General features: G+C 31.9%; 1 protein-coding gene across 2 annotated transcripts in view; it reads right to left on the bottom strand.

Moving 5' to 3' along the window:
* ATF2 (activating transcription factor 2) overlaps window positions 1–25790 on the bottom strand; it is a 119705-nt gene that overhangs the window by 52342 nt on the left and 41573 nt on the right. For both annotated transcript variants that reach the window (XM_074303050.1, XM_074303051.1), the window contains exons 3-4: window positions 17711–17780; window positions 4031–4127 (exon numbers count right to left, since the gene is read on the bottom strand). In XM_074303050.1, the coding sequence (XP_074159151.1) occupies window positions 4031–4127; window positions 17711–17780 (167 nt within the window). The remainder of the gene's footprint in view (window positions 1–4030; window positions 4128–17710; window positions 17781–25790) is intronic.

The following is a 25790-nucleotide window of genomic DNA, read 5'->3' as shown; positions in this document are numbered from 1 at the left end:
TGTCTGTGAGAAAACACAAAATAGAAGTAGCTGAAAAATGAATAAGCTTTAAGAAAAATTAAAGAAAATGTCACAATTTATCTTGAAATTAGTTCGGGGGTGAGGGTGGGAAAGAGGTGGGGATGGTGGAGAATAAAGTTTGATCGGCAGGCTAAAATGTTGATACAATTATGGTATAAAGAAAACATTTTTAAGATCTTAAAATATCTACTTACCATTTTCTGAAGCTACTTAATTTTTATGCTACTTATGTTTGTATAAAGTAAGCAAAGTATGCTGTCAAAAATATTGTTTTATATCATGTATTTTAACAATAGCAACTCTTGCATGTTTCTTAAGTAAAGAAACTATCAATATTTGGGTTTGTATGTACATACTATAAACAATAATATATATAGTATATACATACACGATAGCTAAAGTAAAAATACCTGTTACTAACTGTACTGAAGGAAGAACAAATAACAGATTTATGCCTTTTAATAGTCTAGCCTTTTATTTTCAATGTCTATTAATGTGTATAATAACTAAGACTTCTGCTTTGATCAGCTCTGTTATTATATAGAATTGTGTACAAATTTTAATATATCTTGCAGTTCAAACCAGGAAGCCAGATTCAACTCTTCAAAGCTATTTCTAATGCTGTTTTCCTGAAGAGAAAAACAGCATGTAAATTGCAAGCACATCAATAAAATTCAAATAGGTGAATGGATAATTTATCAATCTTCTAATTGTTCTATCTTTACTATAAACATTAATTAGCTAGTATTTGGTTTTGGTATGAACAATTTAAAAAAAACCCCACTTGTATACTCTTACTTTATGTGTGCATATATGCACATATATGCATATCACATATAAAAATCAATTAAGTATACAGACATGCATAAAATGCACATATATAACATATGCATGTATGCACATCAGTATAAATATAATATATCTTTATTATATTTTGATTCACTGTGTATATAATTTGATATGCAGATCTTTCTTGAAGTCTGATCCTGTAACATGCACCTAACAAAGTTAGAAAACTAATTTCCTGTGTAAATATTTACATTTCACCTCATGTTCATCAATGATCAATTACTTCTGTTTTCACTTGGACTTTGTTTATTCAACTATTCTCACCAGGGTTTCAATAATTTTTTTTTTTTTTTTTTTGAGGCTGGGTTTAAGTGACTTGTCCAGGGTCACACAGCTAGGAAGTGTTAAGTGTCTGAGACCAGATTTGAACTCAGGTCCTCCTGAATTCAAGGTTGGTGCTCTATCCACTGCGCCACCTAGCTGCCCCCTCGGGTGTCGATAAATATTTAAAAATGGGAAGGAGGAAGAACTATTAAGTTTTCATTTGAAAAAGCAAAAACTTAAATCAATTTTTATCAATAAATATGCTGAAGTAGTCATAATGAAAGAAAACAAAACAAATCACTAAGACTTCTGAGAACTCACATACTGACAAAGGTAAAACCATTAATGTGTTTAAAAATTACATACAATATTGCATAATCTACATTATTAGTTTTATATGTACATGCAAATGTATATATATATAATTTTATTTGGATGTTTTTATTTGATTTTTTAATTTGTCAAATTCTATGAATTATGAATTTAAAAACAAATTTTAAATCTGAGCTCATCGAAGTATAAGGTAATACTCTGAGAGGGTAGAATTATAGTTTTAGTAAAATGTTCCTTTTTTAACTTTTCACTCTTTGCTCAAGGGCAAGTTAAATTAGTATAATCCAATAATTTAAGATCAGTTAAAATGGGTCTATTTAATACTCAATGTCAATGCAACTGTTCAGAAGATATACATTAGCCTGTTTGAAAAGCAGATATTGAAGAAGTCTGTTAAGGCAAGATAGTATTAAAAACAAAATAGTACTTATATGGCATTTTAACATTTGCGAAGTGTTTTACAGATAAAAGTTAAATGATTTGATGTCCACAAAAACCTTGGGAGTAGTTTCTGTGATTAAATTCATTTTAAAGATAAGGAAACTTAAGCAGAAAAGAAATTAAGTGACTTGCCCATGGTCACATGGGCTAGTAAGTGACACAAGATTTGAATTTAGCTCTTCTTGACAGTCTAGAGTTCTTTCTACTATATCACCAAGATGCCTCAACAATTTGGAGGCTTTATAAAGTATTTATATATTTTTCTCTTTTCTTTTGAAAAGACAAATGTAAAACATTTTACCATCACAAAACATTCATGGAATTAAATAACTTCTAAACTGGAAATGATTTCAGTGACTACCGAAACATATCTGCAGGGAAAAATTTCCTATAAAATGTCTGCCAAGCAGTCATTCACCTTTTACTTAAGGACTTCCAGGAAGGAAGAAACCACTACCTCCTAGAGTAGCCTATACAATTTTTGGTCACTAGTGGTTAAGAAATTTGAAGTTTTAGGTAATAACTTGTCCATGACGGAGGTCTTCAAAGGATGGATGACCACTTAGGAATGTTGCAGAAAGGAATGTTGTAATTCAGGTCCATATTGGATTAGAGATAACTTCTGAAATCCCTTTCAACTTTGTGATGGTGTGTGATTAAAGAATCACAAAGTTCATGATATTCTGGAATTGTGAGGTCAAGCTTATTCTAGGGAAACTCTTATAATTAAATGTATGATATCTAAGACAATCCAGAAACATATACCCCTGCCTTTCTGTTTGCCTTATCTAACGTTCACTTATTCATTTAAATATATTTATTTATTAAGGGAATAATTTGAGATTTTAAGACAAAGAGTATTTCTAAGATCAAGATTTTAAAAAATGAAGGCATCCTTTAAAAGTTTATTAATTTATCGTGAAGAATTCCTTTTTAAAGATTCTGAAATGTTCTATCATCTAATTTTTCATTACAAATATTTTGAACACTAAGAATATTATACATTAAAACTATACACCATTCTATCTCTGCCTCTAAATTTATTGCACATTAAGACTTTTTAAATGGTACTATTTCAAAACTCTGCTGGATAATTCATCTATTTTTAAGGATTATCCTTAGGGTACAGGGTCATTTTTGTAAATGTTACTTTGCTAAAAGAAGTAATATTTAGACTGTATGTGATTTTTGAACTTGATTCAAACCAAGTGAAGCACTTATGGCTCTGGAGAAGTTGAATACAAATTTTCACAGACAAAATGAGCATTTCATAATGATTTTTTAAAATTTGGATGTAGTTCTGTTAGTTTTGAGGCAATATAAAGAATATAATCTTTTTTATGAAATTCCCAAATAAAAAACTTCCATGTTTCTTTTTTTCCCCACAACTTTTTTTAAGACTTGAAACTACAATTACAAATATGGATCTGTATATAAATATATGAAAAAAATTCTATTACCTAATGTTTAGCACAGGGAAAACAATTAGCAAATTCATTAACTTTATTTCTACTTTAAAAAGTAATTAATAAAGTTAATAATAAAGAAAAGTGTTGACTAAATTTCAGGTGATTGGAGGATTAAAATTAAACTTAAATATAATCAAATTCCAGATTCTTTTTCTTTTATTCAGGGTCACTAATGATTTTAAATCTTATCTTACAGATAAAATTAGCCTTAAGAAAAGCATAAACAGAATCCAAATTCATGAACTTGCTAATTGGTCTTCCAAGTTAGCAGACAGGTGTTTTGAGCTATAAGTAATTTCTATAATGCTTAGTAAATAAGGTTCAAGAAAATCAAAGATAACATTTATTAATATCACATAAATTCAATTAGCAACCTTTGCATGCTCCAAAAAAATTCCCACTAATTCCCACAATAAATGACAAAGAAACCTACATTTAAAAGCACATTAAAAAAAAGTGAATGAATGATCAGAAGTGGAAATGGATATGTAATGGGTAAAATACATGTTGCAAACATTCATTGCAAATGAAATTATTGGCATTTTTCACCAGTGTAAAGGGTATCACAAAATTATGTACAAAAAAATACACAAAAATTGTGCACATTCCAGGAGAACGATGTATATAAGCTATTAATAAAAGCATATACTAACCAGCCACAATGACACTGTCATTACGAGCTGGACCAAATTTCAGTGTCATCTCATGTTTATGTTTATGGACAGCCAAATGATCCTCGTTGGTAAAACGCTGTGGCAAAAAGTTTTAAAATAGAGTTAAGATTTTCAATTTGATCAAAATAAATAATATGATATGGAAATTCATTTCCACAACATGTAAAACCACCATTAACATTGAAGTAGCAGTTCTTCTGTTAACTAAAAAGGAATCTATCTTTGTTAGTAGATATCAACATGGTAGATATCAAGTGATCAGAGGCACTCTAATATAAGAATAAACACTACAAAAATGTATCCTTAACACATACAACCCATTTCTGATGAAAAATTAAAAAAAAAAATACAAGTTAAGTAAACAATATAAATTTGTAGGTTTACATTATTTTTCATGTTATGTATAATATTGTATGACTCAATATTCAATAGCAAATGAACACATTAAAAAACCTGACTTTTGAAAATGGTGTTTCATTTTTTAAGGTTTAAAAAATACTTACCACCTTTAAGTTAAAAAAAAAAAGAAAAAACAACTAGCTTATATACTGATCTTAACTTTAAAAAATTCCTCTGAAAATATTAGTCCTAGACAAACTAAAAAACAAAAAAATTGCATTTTTTACATTCTCACAAAAATATATACATAATGGGCCACAAATAAAACGACCCTGTATGTTGAATGAAAGAATCTGCCTAACATGGGGAAAATCGACTTAAGACTATATAGATAAGTATTCCATAAGCACAAAAACACTGTTGTTAACAAGCAATTAGTTGACCCCAAAGTCTTAATTTTATTGACTTTAAAAAATTATTTATATTAAATGCTTTTGAACTTAATATAACAAAAGTTGTTTTAAAATGAAGTGGGAGGATTTTAAAAATTCACTTAAAATGAACTTTATCATCATTATAAAAACAAATTCTTCTCTAAAACTGGACATATACTATTTTTGGTGCTATTTGCTATGTCAGATTCCAAATCCTAACATTAATTCTTTACATGCTCAGTGTGAGTACAAAAAAGATTTATATCTTTATAATGACTATTACCTTCAGCATATCAACTTGCTCCTAAGAAATATTTATTAAATGTACATATTTCACATTTGGAAAAAAAAAAAAAGAATGTTTAGTATTTATTCTCATATATTCTTATAATTAGGATTCCAGAGCAATCACTTTAAAAACCTAAACCAAGCAAAAAGATTTGTGCTCAGATGCTTATTGGACTACAGCAATAATTTCAAACTCAAATAGATACAGATGTATCCAATTAGTATTAGCTATGTTGCATTGTGTTTTATTGGTTACATTTTCCAATTTCATTTTAATCTGATTCAATTAGGGTTTTGTTGGTCCTTTCTGTGACACCTCTGCACCAGATATTTCCATTAGGAGCTATTATTTTCCACATGTACTTTACTTCTTCATCAAAACAACTGATTCCAAAAATTTATTTTGAATTAAAATTGTTTAATGAACTACTATAGGGCTACAGCTTTATTGTTTTAAGAAACTTAAAATATTAGACAACATATTTTGGAAGTCTGAAATCAAATGCCAATCTATGAAATATAGAATGGATCACAAACTACTTAGCAATATTATGATATTCTTATAAGAAAACAGAAGTTCTATGTGGTTTATACAGATATGGTTTTTATAAAATTTGTAACCAAGAATCTTTATCTTCCCATTAAAAGTATGGAATTCTGTTAGATATCATTTTTTCATACTCTCAAGTTGTATAAAGCATATAGCCTATGGAAGCAACACCTATTTTTGCAACAAAAAAGACAATACAAAATGTAAGCAATAATTCTGATTAAAAAAAAACAATGTAGGATATACATACATACAGCTTTGCTAGACTTAAGATTTCTCTTTTAAGTTTAAATTTTAAGTTTTATTTTCAAATAAATGCATGTACTTCTCTTTTCCTTTCAAATTTCAGCGTTGCCTTTTCCTCAATGGAAATCTCTTAAAATCACTGAATCTGAGTTTTTTAAAAGATCTTACATTATTTAATCTAGTGATTTTATTTTATACATTTACCAATTGCCTTTATCCACACATTTTAAAAATCTCTCATTGTTCTTTAACTTTATTTTCTTTTAAAACCTTGAATCCAAACATTTACTCAAGAACGTTGATCTTACCACATGTGAGAATATATTCTGCTAATGTTCACGGACCAAATGGCAAACTTTCTTAATCATTAATGTTCTTAGGTTTATGATGAAATGTTTGACAATAGGAAAAATTAACCATCTGTAACATGGGATCATAGAAACGTAGAGTCAACCTGGCAGTTAGTCATCTAGTCTCTATTTGAACACTGCAAACAATGTTATTGTCATTATTTTTTAAGGTAGAACAACCTAATATACTTTTACAAGAGTGGCATCTCTCATTGTCAGATGAAATTTCGGCTATTCAAATACTTGCAATTGACATTTTGAGATCATTATATATCAAACTTTAATTAAATCATAAAAGTCCATCTTAATTTATGTATCTTTATTAGGAATTTCTAGTGACTTAGTCACAATATATTGATAGATCTGGAAGTCTTAATTTCATCATTAGATCTAGGTATCATATACTTCCATTTCATGCCAGGTTTGTAATTGGCTAACAGAACATGAAACAGAAGTGTACTTATTTTTTCTTCTCCATGACTGTGTCCTAGAATTCTTTACTTCTTGCTGAAATTCATCATGGCAATTACAATCAATTCTCCACTACTCTCATGGGATTTTACATTCATCATTCCCCTTGATAAATATCCTCCTACCACCCACTGTTGCTCATGAATTTTATTATTAGCAATCACACTTTAAGAAAATATTAGACTGATCTAGACTGCTTAATGTTAAATGCCTGGAATGTAAACATGAATACAAAAGCATACAAAACACACTTGGTATATACCACTTACCTGTTTTAAAGGGACAGAGAAGGGACACACAGATAAAGTACAGGTATGTAATATTTAGAAAATTACATGGGAAAACTAAATTATAGGGTGATTATTCTAAATTCAAAACAAGTTATGGTATTCATTAGGGTAGTTTTAAGTTTTATGTAAAAAAAAAAAAAAAATTCCTCCATTCACTCCCTCCCCCTCCACCAACACCTTCTTCAGCCTCACCATTGAAAGGGATGCAAAAGATGGTTACATAACATTACATGACACTGAGGAAGATTCTTGGTCAGGCAGAAGTTGGACTAATGGTATCTGAGGTGTTTTCCAATTCTTAAATTCTGAGATCAGTAGCTCAAGTAACACTATTTTTCAGTTGAATTTAAGAAACAATGCCAGAAAACCTAATCCTCTGAAAAACTGAAGTTACTAAGTATCAATCTAAATTGAATAAAATAATCCTACAATGTTTCCCAAATTTTGTGGGGTTAGGATTTCTCCCAGATAATACCACCTTCTGAAAGTAAGATAAAGTAAAATCTGTCCATGACAAATGCAAAATGAAGAATGGTAGTCTAAATACAGTCTAAGTCAAGCAATAAAAAAATCAAGCAATAAACATTTATAAAGCATTTATTATATGCCAAGCACTATGGTGTGTGCTGGAGAGAAAAAGAAAGGTAAAATATGGTCCCTATTTTCAAAGTGCTCAGAATTTAATGGGGGGTAACAACTAAAAATATGAATGTTTGTTTTTTTTGTCACTGTCTAAATCCATATTGTATCAAAAAAAGTGTTTCAATTATCAGAAAGGTATTTTTTCTAAAGAGATCATGTAATTCTCTCTAAATTCTCAAAGCCCTAAATGAAATAAAAAACTGTGCAACACTCCTTGGTTCTGACCCCATGATCGCCAAGCAACCTTATAATTACCAATGTTTTCCAGGCTCCTTGATATTTGGAAAAGGATCCTTGTATTGCAGACTCCAGTACTTTGTTTACTAGAGAGATATCTTTTATCTCACTGCAAAAAAGATGACATTCCAATTTACAAAATCTACCTTTAACAGTTTAGCATTATGAGGTTCCCCAAATTCTGATCACTTTGGGGTGATCTATAAATCTTAGTTTCTCCTCTTACCTATCTAACCAACCATACTTTCTCCATCTATTTGCTGGGTCAACTACTATATCTCACTGCCTGTGGGCCCAAAGGCTCTGTGCTGGGCCAGCTTCTCTTTTTTCTTTACACACTCTCTCAGTGACGACTTCATAAGTTCCTATGGGTTTGAATCATGATCTCAATGCAGAACACTCCCAGTCTTAATCATACTCCTGAACTCCATTTCCTCCATCACTGGCTACCTACTAGACATCAATCATTACTTGAATAGTAAATTAAACTCAAAACACCCAAAACAGAACTTGGTATCTTTCCTTGCCACCAAATCACCTACTCTTTCTAACTTTCCTATTTCCCTAGGTTTATAACTTTTGATTAGTCCTTTTCTTTCATCTCTCATACTGGGTCAGTTGTCGTCTTATAAAGTCTATCTTCATGCTTTATTTCACAAGGTAACCACCTCAATTCAGATTCTCATCACACCTTAACTCAACTACTGCAACAGCACTGCAATTAGTACTCCTGCATTTAGTCTTTCCCTTCCCCATTTCATCATCTACCCAGTTGCCAAAATGATATCCCTCAAGCATAGTTCTGACCATATTACTCTCCTGTTCAAGAAGGTTACTGACTTACTTTTGCTCTAAGGTGAAATACAAACTCCTCTGGTCTGACTGTTAAAGTCCTTCACAATTTAGTTTTATCATAGCTTTCTAAATTTTTTTGTACACTGTTGCCACTCCAGCCAAACTAGAATTATTATTGCCTAAAGAAAATATTATTTTGCCTCTAAAAAGAGGCCTTTAAAACTAAACGGTAGCAATCACTACCAAATAAAAATCCACTAGGAAATTATTTCAGATATTTATAAAGGGAGCAAATGGGAAAAGGTGATTTAGTTTATCCAACATGTATATCATGCATGCATTCATTCAATATTAATTAAGCAAAGATAATCTGCAGGACATTATCATGTACTGGCCAAAAAGAAAAAAGAAAATGGAGCTTCACGTAGTCTGATGGTAAAGCAAAAATTACTATATAGTAATAAGGCCTGCATCTATAAGGAGAAAGACATCAAATATTATTTATCACTGACACAGAAAGGATATGATATAAATGAGTATAACATGTCATTAGAACAAAATTAATTCTGGTCTAACTTTTAAAGAAAATTGATAGGGTAGTCAGTAATTAAAAATATGATAGAGACAATCAATCTACCAAAATCTTAAATTCGAGCAAAGGATTACTGCCAGCAAATATGAGATATTATTTAATATCTGCCACTTCGAGAAGAGGTTATCAGGCACCAGCGTGACATTAGGCTGAAACATACTGTGGATATGCCTACATGAACCAATATATTGCATTTGTGATTTTAACAAAATGAAAAGATTCACAAAATGGAATTTTTAGAAATAATTCATTCCACATGTCCCTCTAAATTTAGTGGCAGTGTTAAGGCATGAATCCAGGTCTAATTTTTTTATGCCAATATATACAGTTAAACAGTATGTAGGAATATTGATATATTAACAAATTTTGAGAAACCTGAGATGCTTACAACATATTGAAGTAAACACTCAAGAATTGCAGATCCAACTCATTCCTACTCCTCAAAAGAAACAAATATCATGTTATTCAACTGATTTTTGCAACCATATTAAAAATATAATACAAAGATATTTATGTAATGAATGATGCGATCCCGTGAGACTTTTAGTACAACATATTACAAATATTTTTATTATTTTATTATTATTTCTATTATTATTAATTTTCATATAAAGTAGCCACTCAGATCTGCTACCTGGGACTATGTTGTTCAACAGTACTGCACATTTTTACAGGGAAAAAATGAGAAAACTCATTGATAGTATAGCAATGGATTAAAAAACTACTGAGAATGTAGGTTAAAAAAAATCCTCCAAGCAAAAATTTCAGAGAACAACCATTTCAGAATTTCTACATATTAAAGAAAATATCCAACCCACTATAGTAAGGCAATTAGTTACTATTTAACTTTTTAAAAAATATATAAAATTGTAATAAAATACAAATCAGACCCTACCCATCCTGATACCATGAAGAAAGCTCAAAATGACTTCAATATCAAGGGAACTGCAGATCAGCAAGGATTTCTTTAGCCACACATAGACATACAGACAGCAATACCATCAGTGTTTTTCTCATTAGCTATTTAAGTACAAGCACCAAACCTCATTATAACTAACTATGGGATGACCTTAAGACAAGACTAATTCATTTAAGATTTCATTAAAGTGCATTATTTTAATAGCAAAGTAGTAAAAGAATATGATTATAAGATTCAAAGATAACATAAAGATAACAATTACTGGATAAATTACAGTAATTTAGATTACTAATACCAAGCTGTCTGCTTGCCATAAAAACTTTGCAAAATCATATTCAAAATTATAAATTACTGCAAAATCAGCCAGTAATAATGGATTCTTAAAACACAACACTAATATGAACTTTCATTACAGCATGAATATTTGCTTCATCACCAAAAACAAAACAAAACAAAACACATTTTGAGTGTAAGGTCTGACTAAGCTTTAGAAGCAGAGAATGTTTAAGGTAGATCTATCCCCAGAATTCTTTAAAAGTAAAGAAAAATAATTGTCTTAAGGCGTTAAGAGTGATGTGCCAAGAAGTAAGCAGATGAAACCAAATTATTTCTTTGTACTCTATATAAATGATTTTCTAAATTCTATGACATCTGGAAGCAGTTCTGTGATTCTACAATCTTACATAACTGACGCAGAAACTATCTAATAAAACATCTCTCCATCCATTCTATTCATTCAAATCTGAAATTCGTTGATTATATAAAATTAAATCACACAGACTGTAATGCCAGATCTCCAATAGGTCAACAATATTTCAAAGACCCTTAAAATTACTTAGAAAGTTAATAATCATATAGCAAATACAAAATCATTTTGTTTTAATAGATGCTTTTCTTTTAAACTCACTTACCACTGACATTTATAATACCATTCTCAAATGCTGTGCCTGTTGAAAAAAAACTTAGCTGGTGTATGTGAAAGGGCTTTATTTCATACTATTTAAAACCATAACAAAAACAGAAAAGCCTGATAAATTTTATAAGAACATTAATAATTAAGGCAAACATTTTATCAATATTTAAAATGAATGTCACTGAAATTCTGAAATTAAGTCTTCTGTAATATAAAATCTAATATTTTATTGAAATTTTTAGATACTACTTCAAAATGAATTTCAATAAATTAATGATCATTTCCATAAATACAAGAAATATCCAAATAGCAAATAGGTTTTGTTATATATTTTTTAAAAATAGCAGTAGATAATAGTCAACATCTTAGAGCTATAGTAGAAAAAGATTTTCTGCTTCATATGTTTAGTAATTTATAGGTATAAAGTTTAAAGTTAATATTAATCCTAATAAAAGACACTGAAATATCTAAATCAGAGTATCAATCTTAATTGGCTTTAAATAATAATCTAATATCTAGCACCTTTGCTAAATTAGTATTATTTAAATTCAAGGGTATTATTGTTGATACTTTTAATGTCTGGTGAATGAGAAAACTGTTAATATTTTATAAGATTTAATATTAATTGGTTACTGCTTGTCATAAGGCAGATTTTGTTGTACATGTAGAAAGGATGGCAATAAAATATTTCTTTTAAGAAAAAAAGACAACATGGTCTGAATTTATGCATCCAAATGAATATGCTTCTATTATTTTTAAAAATTTTGGAGTTGTTCCCAAGGAAAAAAAACTAGAATTTGAAGTCAGATAAGCCATAAAAAAAATGAATGAACACAATTATTTTATGGTTACATTTAACTTTTCAATCAGATCATTCAAGGTCTGGATCAAGCAAATTTTGGCTATTTGAAAAAAAAAAAAATCCTCAAAAGAAGAAATATTGCCAGCTCTGAGCTATCTAAAATGGTATGTTGCTGCTCTGAAAACAAATTAAAAATTGCTTGGCATTGATGACATAAATGCATAGTTTCCCAAAGTTCTCTTGGGAGCAGCAGTCATTTGAATTTTAAGTCCTTATTTATTTTTAAAGTTACATTTTGGCCATATTCCATATTCTAAATAAACAAAAGTTATAAAATGATTCTATAGCCACTTCTTACTTAAAACATAGCTAATTTAAAAGCAGTCCCACTTATATACTGAGACTTCTACTGGATTATACTACAATATAACCAATAAACTATTCTATGAATATTTTTATACCTGTAAAATTCACTTAGATCACAAAAACAAATGATTTTGTCTATCTATATTCAAAATAAAATTCTTCAATTATATAGTATGAAAACCTTAAAATATATAAATATTGGTCATAAAGTACTGATATTTTCTTTCTCTTGTGATAAGCACTATAATCCTTTACTGGACCTAAGATCTCATGAAAGTAGGTATTTTCTTCAATATTGCAAATGCAACTTATTAATTTATTCTGATTTTGTATAACTGTTCTCCAGTCACAGGAGGTACAAGCCAAAGTAGTAGAAGCTTTTCTCATATTCATCTGACAGTGTGAGACTTATCAGTATTATCCAGTTGTGATCTTCCTCATCATGTAACAAAGCCGATCTTGTTTTTCAATCCCACATTTCTTTGATTATATCCTTTACACTACTTCAAAATTTCTATTTTGTAGTGTGTTGCAACCTGTTTATTCCCATCATGTACCTGCCCACTGCCCTCTGGGTGATCCTCAAATTCACATCTTCATGACCACAGCTATACGTCCACACCAGTTCAGAATTACAAAGATAGGCCTTTGCTTCAGAGAGAAGCTTGAAGAACTTTGTAATTTTCCAAACATCTAGTCCACTTTCTTCTTCCTGTTAAATTATGGGAACAAATCAAACTGTACATTTGCAGGATTTGTACAAGCTTAATACACTGCTCAGAGAACACTATAGGTTGTGTCCAAATGCCTACCAGAGTCCAAGACAACAGACATTCATCTACTTAAAGAGTTGTTGTTTTTTTTCTTTTGTATGATTTTTGTATGATTTTGTATGATTTGTATGATTATCAGTTTCAGGAAGCTCTGTGATACTCTGGGAATTAATGCCTACAATATAATTTCAACCACATAAACTAAAGCTTTTGGATCTCACTATCTTGACCACTGTGCCAGTCCTCATCTATGAAAAGACAGCTCTTGATAGGAATGATCACAGGGTAATCAAAGTTATCTGTTATCTCTTTTAAGGAATGTCATGTCTCATATCTATCTATCTATCTATCTATATATATATAATAGATAGATATAGATATAGATAGATAGATACGATAGATATAGATATGCAGGGAAGATATTTTATTAGAAAGCCTTAAAAGTAAATTACCTCATCAGATGCATTTATAAATCACAGATAGGGCAGTCAGATCTTGGTCTTCTCTACATTAGTTGAGATGATGGGTAAAAATTTAATCTACTGTGGAATACAGTATCCAAAAAGCCTGACTGTTCTCCAGTAACATTTCCAAGAATGTTTTTAACACATGTTCAATTATTCTCATTAAAATTTCAAACAGAAAAGAAAAATAATAATACGCATTCATAATTTGGTTCCCTATTTTGAGGGGTAGTAATAAGGCTTAATACTTTTGTCCACACCTTTGTTATTATTACCCCCTTCCAATGCTATGAAAACTGTACTAATTCCAGAACAGACCTTGATACTTTTTCAAATTTGGCTACTACCTCCATTTAGTTTTCTTACATGTCATTTCCTCTATGAGACATCCAGGACTATGATATATTGTTTAAATGAAAATATACTGTACTTCAAGGTTTAAAAAAAAAAAATTGATATTTAAAAACAAAGAAATTTTTTCTGTTTTCAGATCTCCATCTTTTGTCTGTTTTTCCTTCTTCAAGTTTTGTATTTATATGTCTTAAGAATGATTTGTTTTTAGATCTCATTTCCAATTTTCTTGAAACTCATTTCCCCTAGATGATTCTGGCTGTTATAAGATTTCATAAAAAACAAATAAGCAAAAACCCACCTTCATATTTTAAACTAATAGTGGACTTTGCTTCCAGAATTGCAAGTAAGTCAAGTGTTCTACTGACTAAAGAAGTTTGGGGGCTTTTTTTGGTCTTCTTGTTAAAATTAAATTTTTATAATTGTTTTGATATATTTTCTTCCATCCATTTTTCATTTCATTCATTCATCTCATCAATAACTTGCATAATTAGGTTATGTGGGAGTTGTTTTATTAGACATTATGTTTTCCTAATTTCTGTTCCTCCAGATTTGCACAAATTTTGATGTTGGTGTCTGTTAACAAGACAGTAATCTGACTGTAAACAGACAGCTGATTAAGGAAAAGTTTGATCTAACTGGTTCCTATTAACATATAAGCAATTAATTTACATACACATCTGTATGTCCAAGGGTTTCCCAAAAGTCTTATGCAATTTTAAGCTTTAATAACTTCAACAATATTTCCCACCATTTCTTACCATCTTTTACATTGTTTTTTTGCATTTAAATTAAATATCAAAGTATGTGTTGATTTACTAAAGTGGGTCTTAAAAAGCTCTTCAAAGAATATTCCAGTTTCTTCATCTTTTGCAAGAGCTGAATAAACTTCAATTATTTTCATGGTGATCTTTTATCAAGTACTTACGATACTGACAGTACAATTTATGAGATCACCAAAGAGCCTATGAAATGATGTTTCTAATTACTGCCTTTGAATGGATGACAAAAACCATTTTCTCCCAGCTCCTTTGTTTATCTCTCCAAGAAAAGCTTAAGAGCTTCCTTTCATTTATCAATAACTTTCTTTTTCTGACTAACTGGTAAGTCAACAATTATTTATTAAGTACTTACATGTATCAAGCATTGTGCTAATAATAACAAGTTCCTGGGATAAAAAGGACAAAGTACAGTCCTTGCTCTCAAGGAGCTCATAGCTTCAAAGAGGAAACAATATGAAAACTACTATAGGATAAACTAGAGAAAATCAAAAGTAGAAACGGAGTAGCATTAAGGGGGTTTTTGTTAAAAAATCAATTTTTGCTAGGACTTAAAGAAAAGTAGGGAAACCAGGAATCTTTAATAAGAAGGGGGAGAGAATTCCAGACAGAGCAATCAGCCAGTAAAACTGCCCAGTGAGAAGGGAGTGGGGAAATGTAGAGAAACAGCAAAGGAGTATCACTGGCACACAAATAAGGTGATATGGTATAACAAAACTGGAAAGGTAGAAGGGAAGCCAAATTATTGGCAGGGAAGGAAGCCAGTGGAGTTTACTAAAAATTGAGCAGGGGAATGAAGACAGAAGGAAGGGAAGGATGAAAATAACACAGTCAGACCTGTGATTGTAGAAGCTCAATTTTGATATCTGAGTAGATGGAATGTAATGCAGTGGGAAACCTACTTGAGGAAGAGAAACCAATCAGTAATCTGTTGCAACAGTCCAGAAATAAAGTAATAAGGCTCTGCACCAGGGTGATGGCATTGTCAGAGAAGACGAGAGCATAGTATATAATGACAAGACTGACACAATTCCATTCCTTTTATAGTTTTCTATATGTTGTTCATTATATGAGAATCTAATATATATCAAGATAAGGTTTTTAATAAGTTGTCCAAAAATTATATGATTCTTAAGACAATCTGCCCCATTTTTATCACTATGACACCATAAATGCAAAAATTTGAGGGAACCAAATGAAGGCACTTCACATTTTCCCTTCTTTCATGGGTTACTATAACCAAAGAATTCATAGTCTGCAAGTGGATAAGTGAATAGCCTGCATGTAATGGACTCTTGCTAAGGCTAAAGTTGAGGCCTTTCCTGTTCAATACCAAAAGAGATGCTGCACTCTACTTGACATAGGCCTCAAGAACCACAAGTTCTCTCCTTATCCCAATGAAGTTAAGAGAGTAGGAAACTCAAATAAAATGTTTCAGAAATCCAATCTGTTTATAATTTCACACAATCTTGGAGGAAGACTATTGAAATGCTATGACTACCTTGGAACAAAACTCAAACTCTTAGACTTCATCAGGTTCTACTTAAAGACTCAATGAATATTCAAGTCAACAAACATTTATCAAATACCTTCTAAGAGAAGGCACTGCTAGGTACCAGAAATATAACAACCACAACCAAAATTGTGCCTTCAAAGAGTTTACATTCTATTGAAGAATGGCAATTAGTAATAGTAACTTAGAATTTGATACATTTGAGCAAATATCCTTTCCAGGGCATGGCTTTTACCTTGCTCAGAAAATTTAAGTCTTCTTTGTACAATACTAAGAATATAGCAAGCAAGGAATACCCAGATGTTACTGATAACAGATGAAATACTATCTAAACTACTTTATGTAGCTTATATTTATATAAGAGATTTGTACTAATATTTTTTGATTGACTCTTAGGAGTTCATAGGATTTGAGAAGTTTCTTCCTATTTTCTGAGAATATAATGAAATATTAAATTATAGAATGCCAATATAAAAGATGGCCTATCTTAGGAGGAAAAAACCTACTTAAAGGAAAATGAAAGAAAAAAGAAAACTTCCTGGGGGAAAAATTACTTCACTGTTGTATTTTCCTTGCCTAGACTTTTTTTGGGGGGGAAATGGGAGTGTGAAGAAGGGATACAGAAACATGACTGATCTAATTTGCTTAAGGCATAAAGAGATCAAATAATTTGCTCAAGGTCACACAGAAATGGTATTGAGATTGGATATCTGCTATTTCTGACTCTGAGTCCTGATCTTTAATATTATCAAAATACCTCTATTTTCATAAAAAGGAAAAAAAGGGAAAAATCTAACATTTTTATTTTGTATTACTTCAGATATAATAATCATAGAAAAGTTTAATTTTATAAGTGATTGTTACAGGAAATATAGTGATAAACTCCTACTTACCATACCAGAGAAGTCTCTTTTGAAAAGGCAGGTTAAAATAATATTGAAATGCTTACTAATATTATAAAACACCCACATATATTGATAGAAATATATATATACACATGTGTGTTATATGCACATATAGACATGTTTACATATTTTAATATACACAGACATCACACACATGAGCACTGTACTTTCATTATGACTCACTGTTCCTATAGTATATATTATAAATTTGATACCAATTAGATTAATAGTTACTCGAATTGGAGAATTCAAGTATATTCAGAACAGTCTTAATTGATTACCAACTAATTTTAAAATAGTACAAAACAAATCATCACTTTTCTGCAAGACCATGTATTTTAAATCTAAATTTCATTTTCGAATACATATAAAATTAAATTGTATTTTATTACCCCTACATTATGATATGTTTTAATGAAATTAATTTTGTAACTACAGGCATTCCCTTTTTTCTTCCCTATCTATGTTTTCTTATCATAAAAAACAAAAAACAAACTATGGTACCACAAAGGTACCATAGTAGCTTTAACCTATATGAATATTACAATATCTGGAATGTTTTTTCTATAGAAGATAGATTCCTTAAGATTATTTATTCAACTTGCAGCACATACACAAATGGATAAAGTGATCACATTACCTGGCCGCATCCAGGGGCAGTGCATAGAAAGGGTTTGTCATCACTCATATTCCACAGGTCCTTGAACTGCCTGTATTGAAAGGATAAGACCTTTATAGAACATTTTTATTCAAACATACCAATTCAAAACAACTTTATTTTCTAATACAAGTGATACATTTGTGATGATTTAAGATTAAAAGAGCTATAAAATACATATTTTCTTTATAAGAGTATTTTGGTAGTATTTTAACCTTTTATAATACTTCCATCTTATAAAGACAGACAAATACATAAATAATACTAACATAAGACATACAACTAGAAACCTATGTATACTTACTTACAATATTTGGGGGCAAAATCTTACCTAAAAATGATTCATTCTTTCTCTTATCAGTTTACATTTTTTATACTAATAATTTGAAAGATCTCATATAATTCTTAAACAATTAATTAGTATCTGAAATAGGTACATAGCACAGTACATTGTTACTTGATTGAGACATAAGTAAAATCCCCCTATTGTACATTCGCTTTTGGTTGGGTTCTTTTCCTCATCCATACTTAACAAGAAAAAGGAATGGATATAGTAGAAAGAAGAGCTATGGAGATATTCTAGCTACTAACGCTAATCTCTGCTTTGAACCGGTCCAAATGACCATGAAGCGCCTTAATTTTATTGTCAAACAAATCAGGACTCAATAATCTATATGCTACCCTTTTCTCTCTCTTTCTTTCTTTCTTTCTTTCTTTTTTTCTTTTCTTTTCTTTTCTTTTCTTTTCTTTTCTCTCTCTCTCTCTCTCTCTCTCTCTCTCTCTCTCTCTCTCTCTCTCTCTCTCTCTCTCTCTTTCTTTCTTTTTTTTTTCAAATTTGACAATTCAGTCTCATTTGTAAACAGGTTCCTGAGATCAACCCCTCAACAAGTACTTATTAAGTACCTAATAGTAGATACAAATACAAAGAATGTAAAGCTTTCTAAATGCAGTGAACTTACAAACAAAACCTTTATAGGGTAGAGCAAAGATGGTGGAGAATAGAAGGTCTTTGAGCTTTTCCTGGCTTCCCTCAGAATCAACACCAGATAAAGCCTCTGATTGGGTTTTGGAGTGACAGAAGCCACAAATACTTGAAATGTAACAAATTTCCAGCAGAAGGGGAAAAAAAAAAAAAAAAAAGAGCCTAGACAACATCTTTCAAGAAAACATCAAGGAAAACTGTCCTAGAAATAGAGGGTAAAATAGGCAATTGAAAGAATCCACTGGTCATCTGAAAGAGATCCTAAAATGAAAACTCTTAAGGAGTATTATATCTAAATTCCAGAATTATCAGAACAAGGAGAAAATACTGCAAGCAGCCAGAAAGAAACAATTCGGATATTGAGGAGTAGCAGTCAGGATTACCCCAGAACCTAGCAGCTTTCATTTTAAAAGATTGAAAGCCCCTGAATATGATATTCCAGAGAGCAAAGGATCTTGGACTGCAGCCAAGAATCAAGTACCCAGGCAAACTAAAGATGGAGTTTCAATGAAATAAGCAATTTTCGATTATTTTTTATTTAAAAAATATATTAAAAAAAAAATAACACCTTTATTATAAACTTAACATCAACAACAACAAAAAACCATTTCAATATATAAATAACAGAAAAGATGACTATATGTGTATAGATATGTATAATTATTTTTTTAAAAATATATTCCGAGGGCAGCTAGGTAACACAGTGGATAGATAGAGCACCAACCCTGAAATCAGGAGGACCCGAGTTCAAATCTGGCCTCAGACTTAACACTTCTTAGCTGTGTGACATGGGGCAAGTCGCTTAACCCCAATTGCCTCAGCAAAAACAAAAACAAGAATCTATTACAGTACATTTAACACAATAGCAACAAAATGGCCTTGCTTAACAATGTATTCTGAATTTCTTCTTTCTTTTTTAATGTTTCATTAACATTCCTTTCTTTTCATATCAATATTATCATCTACAAATTTTCCTGCCCCTTTCCCTAAAAGAAGCACTCTTATAATAAGCATAGGCAAGCAAAACAATCCTAACTATGACTAATTCTGAAAAACATATGATTCATTCTAGACCTTGTAATGTTCTTTGTTTGGTTTTCTTGAGAACTCTGGGAACAAACTTCTTTTCAGTCAGAGTAATCATCACAAGAGTAGCCAAGTCCAGAATCTTTATTGTCTCCTTGCCTGATGCTGGGCAGCTTTCTGGAGAGCCTTTCAGTCTGGCCTTGGTCTTAGTGGGGGAAGTGCAGGAGGCCAGGCCAGCCAGCAGGAGCCTGAAATGAATATCTCTCTTTGGTTCCAAGAGCTTAAGCTCCTGCCCCCAGTCCTCTTGACTTTTCTAGCTCTCTGAATGAATCTAGCTGAGGGTCCCAGCTTATATGCTCTACACTGAGTATAAACCAATCATTATATCACTAGGAAACCATTATTTGTTGTAAGATTAAATCAATCATACTGAACTTAGAGAACTATTAAACATCATGCTAAACTAGATAACCATTGTCTCATCAACTCAATTTAGTGCCTCATAGGATCCTTGTTTCAAGTTCAGAGTTCTGGCCCATAATAAGACCCTTTTTACCAAAGTCTCCTGAATTCACTACTGGTACGTGGTAGGCACTCTGAATGACATATATCAACACCCCCAAGAGAATTTAAGTTCCTTCTGGGTAGAGTCTGTTTTTCTTTACCCTTTTATTCCCAACCCAACCTTCTCATCACAGTGCCTGGTATATAATAGGTAAATAATAAAAGTTAGCTGAATTGTATTCTTGACTAGAAATTTTGGGGAACAAAATAAGGGATAATTTATAAATTCCAGAATCATCTGTTTAGAAATAACAGAAACCTTGAAAACAAAGATCATCAAGGAAGAATAAGTACAGAGAAAAAGAGAGTTCAGAACAAAGTCTTGGGGGACACCCAAAGTCAGAGGGCGTGCAATATAATAAACCAACAAAAAAAGACTGAGAAAACATCATCAGGACAAAGTGGAAGATAATCAGGAGAGAGAGAAGTCCAACAAAGGAAAGAATGTCCAGAAGTAGGGTAGTTATGATGAGGTTTAGATTTGGGGAACCCAAATAAAATTAGGGTTTCTGGTGGTCAGGGAGTTAAATGAGGTCTAGTGGCAGGTTTGGGATTCAGGAAAGGTTTTGGTACAAGAGTAGGAAGTTTTGGGGACTCCCATCTGGTAGCACAAGAAGTTCTCTGTAAAGGAATTTACAGACCCAAAAACCTAGATTGATAAAAGAGGTTTATTATGGGGACTGGAAGTAAGGTTGAAGTCTGGTTAAGGAAATAGGTGAAAGTAAAGAGAAGATGGCACTAGCAAGAATATTCTAGTGTGGGTGGAGCCAAGATGGTGGAGAAGATACACGTGAATTTGTAAGCTCCCTTCTTCCCTCAATACCAACTAGTTAAATCAGCCTCAAAAATAACTCTGGACTGATAAAAACCACAAGGATTAGAAGCACAACTTATCAGCCGAAGAGATTCTGAAATTTCGACAGAAAAGGTCAGTTCCGACGGGAGGGAAAAAAAAGATTAGCACAGACAGTGTTGGATTGGGGTTAGCACTGTGCCAAACCGCCTAGGGAGAACTCTGGGATCAGAGAAGCCACTGAGATAGAAGAATCTGGCCTTGGCTTATAGTTCTACTCTGCTTTTAAAAATAGCAGATCAGAAGAAAAATCAAAGCTACGTTAAAGCAATAGCCAGATAATATAATCACCCCAAACTAGAAGCAACCTAACAGATCTCAGCACGGCTGTGCAGCTGCCTGCTGCTGTCTGGGGCTTTTCCCTTGGGACAGTTAACAACCTGAATAGAGGGGGACACAGCTCGGGGCAGCCTCTAATCCACTAGTGCCAGGCTCAGCCTGAGGCAGTGGAATTCTTGCAGTGAAACTCCAGCAGCAGAGGAACTCCCATAATAGCAGAACCTTCGCAGCAGGGACTGCACTTTCTGGGAAGACACTTCCGGTTTGAGCACAGGGGCTTTTCGCATCAGCTGCTAATATCCATGGCCCCACGGGAAGCTTTGGCTCGGGTTTGTGACGCTTTTACTGTTCAGCCTCCAGTCTCAGGGCAGTCGCTAGGCCACACAGTGAGGGTCCTTCACTGGGCACTCCTCTCAACAAAGCCATACTAACCATCTCTAAGTCACTTCCAGGGAGAGGGGAACTTTCTTCCAGAGCTCTCTCTTAGTCCAGACACAAGATACCAGCAACCTATTCCCATCTGGGAGGAAGCTGATAAATTTCCTACCAAAAGGGCAGAGCCCACACAAATTTTTAACAATGAGTAAGAAACTGAAGAGAACGATTGACACCTCCTATACAGAGAAAGAGCGGGTATCCAACCCCAAGGAGGCTACCAGCAGATAGTCTCCAGATAACACCCTAACGGAGAATGATACCTGCCCCCCATCACATAACTCTCTTCTAGAAGAGACTATTAAAAAGTTAAGAGAGTTTGAAGAAAAATGGAGAAAGGAAAGAGAAGCTATGATAGAGAATAATAACATCCTGAAATTTGAGTTGGAAAAAATAAAGAATTCACAGGAGGTGCAGGGAAACAAAATTTATGAATTAGAAAAGGTTAAAAAAAATCACAGGAAAGTAGGATTTCTGAATTGGAAAAGATAAAAAATTCCCAAGATAGTAGGATTTGTGAATTAGAAAAGTAAATAACTCACTACCAAAAAAAAAAAAAAAACAAAAAAAAACACACACACACATTAGTGAAATGGAAAAAAATTCAACAGAGCAAAATAATTCATTTAAAAACTCAACTGGACAAATACAAAAAGAACTAAAAAGTGTGAATGAAGAAAATAACTCATTAAAAATCAGGACTGAACAAATAGAAATGAATGATTCATTGAGAAACCAATAATCAGTCAAGCAAAACAAAAACAAAAACAAAAACAAAAACAAAAAAAAAAAAAAAATGAAAAGCTGGAAAATAATGTTAAATACTTACTGGGAAAATCTATAGACCTGGAAAATAGATCTAGGAGAGATAATCTGAGGATCATTGGACTTCCCGAAAACTATGATGAAAAAGAGAGCCTAGATTCTATTTTACAGGAAATCATCAAAGAGAACTGTCCAGAGATAATAGAAACAGAAGGGAAAATAGGCATTAAAAGAATTCATCAAACACCTGAAAAAGACCCTAAAAAAAGAACTCCACAGATCATTGTGGCTAAGCTGCAGAACTACCAAACTAAGGAAAAAATACTTTAAGCAGCTAGGAAAAAACAATGCAAATATCAAGGTGCCACAATAAGGGTCACACAAGATCTGGCTGCTTCCACATTAAAGGATTGAAGGGCCTGGAACCTGATATTCCAAAAGGCAAAAGAACAAGGATTGCAACCAAGAATAAACTACCCAGCTAAGTTTAGCAGTTTCTTCCATGGAAGAAGATGGTCATTTAATGAAACAGAGAAATTCCATTTGTTTCTAAGAAAAAACCAGACTTAAACAAAAAATTTGATCTACATCCACAAGACTGAAGAGAAGCAGAAAAAGGTAAAAAGAACTCTTGAGAACTGTATCTCTGTTGTGGATATACAGAAAGTAACAGGAATAATTTGATTTTACTGATATAATATATTAAAAAAAGGAAAGTAGTAAAGGGAAGGGGATTGTATCAGAAAAAAGGGGAAGGGGAGATAAAAAGAGGGAAACTACATCCCAGGAAGAGGCACAGAAAATCTACCACATCTGAGGGAATTTAGAGAGGGAGAGAAATATTGTGTGAATCTTACTCTCATCAGAGTAGGCTCAAAGAGTAAATTGGCATATTTGTTTTTCAGAGAATTCTCTCTCACCTCATTAAAGGGGGGGAGAGAAAAAGGGAAAAGGAAAAGGGGAATAAGGGAAGGGTACAAGAAAGGGGAAGGGACTTAAAAGGAGGGGGGAGGGATACTAAAAAGGGAGGGGTGTGCGTCACAAGTGGGGTCTATAAATTAAATACTGGGGAAGGGGTTCAGGGGGGTCAAGGAAAAAAAAAGCAAAATCAGGGGATAATATGATGGCAGGAAATACAGAATTAGTAATTTTAACTGTCAATGAGAATGGGATGAACTCTCCCATTAAACAGAGGTGGATAGCAGACTGGATCAAAAGTCAGAACCTTACAATATGTTGTTTACAAGAAACACACTTAAAGCAGGAAGATACATACAGAGTAAAGGTAAAAGGTTGGAGCAGAATCTATTATGCTTCAGGTAAAGCCAAAAAAGCAGGGGTTGCCATCCTTATCTCAGATCAAGCAAAAGCAGTAATTGATCTAATTAAAAGAGATAAGGAAGGAAACTATATCCTGCCAAAAGGTAGCATAAACAATGAAGCCATATCAATACTAAACATATATGCACCAAATGGTATAGCATCTGACTTCCTAAAGGAAAAGTTAAGAGAGTTGCAAGAAGAAATAGACAGTAGAACTATAATAGTGGGAGATCTTAACCTTGTACTCTCAGAATTAGATAAATCAAACCACAAAACAAATAAGAAAGAAATTAAATACCTTCTGAATCCAATTCTTCCTGTGCAACAAAAAATTCGGTTCTACACACATATATTGTATCTAAATTATACTGTAATATATTTAACATATATAAGACTGCTTGCCATCTGGGGGAGGGGGTTGGGGGAGGAAGGGAAAAAAATCTGAATAGAAGTAAGTGCAAGGGATAATGTTGTAAAAAATTACCCATGCATATGTACTGTCAAAAAATGTTATAATTATAAAATAAAATAAAAAATAAAAAAAAAAAATAAAAAATAAAAAAAAAAAAAAGAAATTAAAGAGGTAAATAGAACATTAGAAAAACTAAGTATGATAGACCTTTGGAGAAAACTGAATGGTGATAGAAAGGAGTAGTCTTTCTTCTCAGCAGTTCATGGAACCTATACAAAAATTGGAAGGCAGAAATAGTAAATGCCTTCTTCTCAGATCACAATGCAATAAAAACTACATTCAATAAGAAGTTAGGGGCAAATAGACCAAAAAGTAATTGGAAACTGAATCTTATCTTAAAGAATGACAGGGTAAAACAGAAAATTACAAAAACAATTAATAATTTCATCCAAGATAATAACAACGATGAGACATCATACCAAAATTTGTGGGATGCAGCTAAAGCGGTAAGAAGGGGAAATTTTATGTCTTTAGAGGCTTATTTGAATAAAATAGAGAAAGAGAAGATTAATGAATTGGGCCTGCAACTTAAAAAGCTAGAAAAAGACCAAATTAAAACTCCCCAACCAAAAACTAAACTTGAAATTCTAAAACTAAAGTGAGAAATCAATAATATTGAAAGTAAAAAAACTATTGAATTAATAAATAAAAGCAAGAGTTGGTTTTATGAAAAAGCCAATAAAATAGATAAACCTTTGGTTAATCTGATCAAAAAAAGGAAAGAGGCAAAGCCAATTGTTAGTCTTAAAAATGAAAAGGGGGATCTTTCCACCAATGAAGAGGAAATTAGAGAAATAATAAGGAGTTACTTTGCCCAACTTTATGCCAATAAATTTGATACCTTAAGTGAAATGGATGACTACCTCCAAAAATACAGGCTTCCCAGATTACCAGAGGAGGAAGTAAATTGCTTAAATACTCCCATTTCAGAAAAAGAAATAGAACAAGCTATTAATCAACTCCCCAGGAAAAAAATCCCCAGGACCAGATGGATTTACATGTGAATTCTACCAAACATTTAAAGAACAATTAGCCCCAATGTTATATAAACTATTTGAAAAAATAGGGGATTAAGGAGTCCTACCAAACTCCTTTTATGACACAGACATGGTAGTGATACCTAAACCAGGTTTTCAATCTAGAAAGAAAACTATAGACCAATCTCCTTAATAAATATTAATGCTAAAATCTTAAATAAGATATTAGCAAAAAGACTTCAGAAAATCATCCCCAGGATAATACACTATGATCAAATAGGATTTATACCAGGAATGTAGGGCTGGTTTAAAATTAGGAAAACTATTAGTATAATTGACCAAATTAATAATCAAATTAATAAAAACCATATCATCATCTCAATAGA

This window comes from Sminthopsis crassicaudata, chromosome 3, assembly GCF_048593235.1.
Source record: "Sminthopsis crassicaudata isolate SCR6 chromosome 3, ASM4859323v1, whole genome shotgun sequence".
Lineage (NCBI taxonomy): Eukaryota > Metazoa > Chordata > Mammalia > Dasyuromorphia > Dasyuridae > Sminthopsis > Sminthopsis crassicaudata.
Note: the sequence above shows the minus strand (reverse complement) of the source record. Positions and strands in the feature narration are given on the sequence as shown.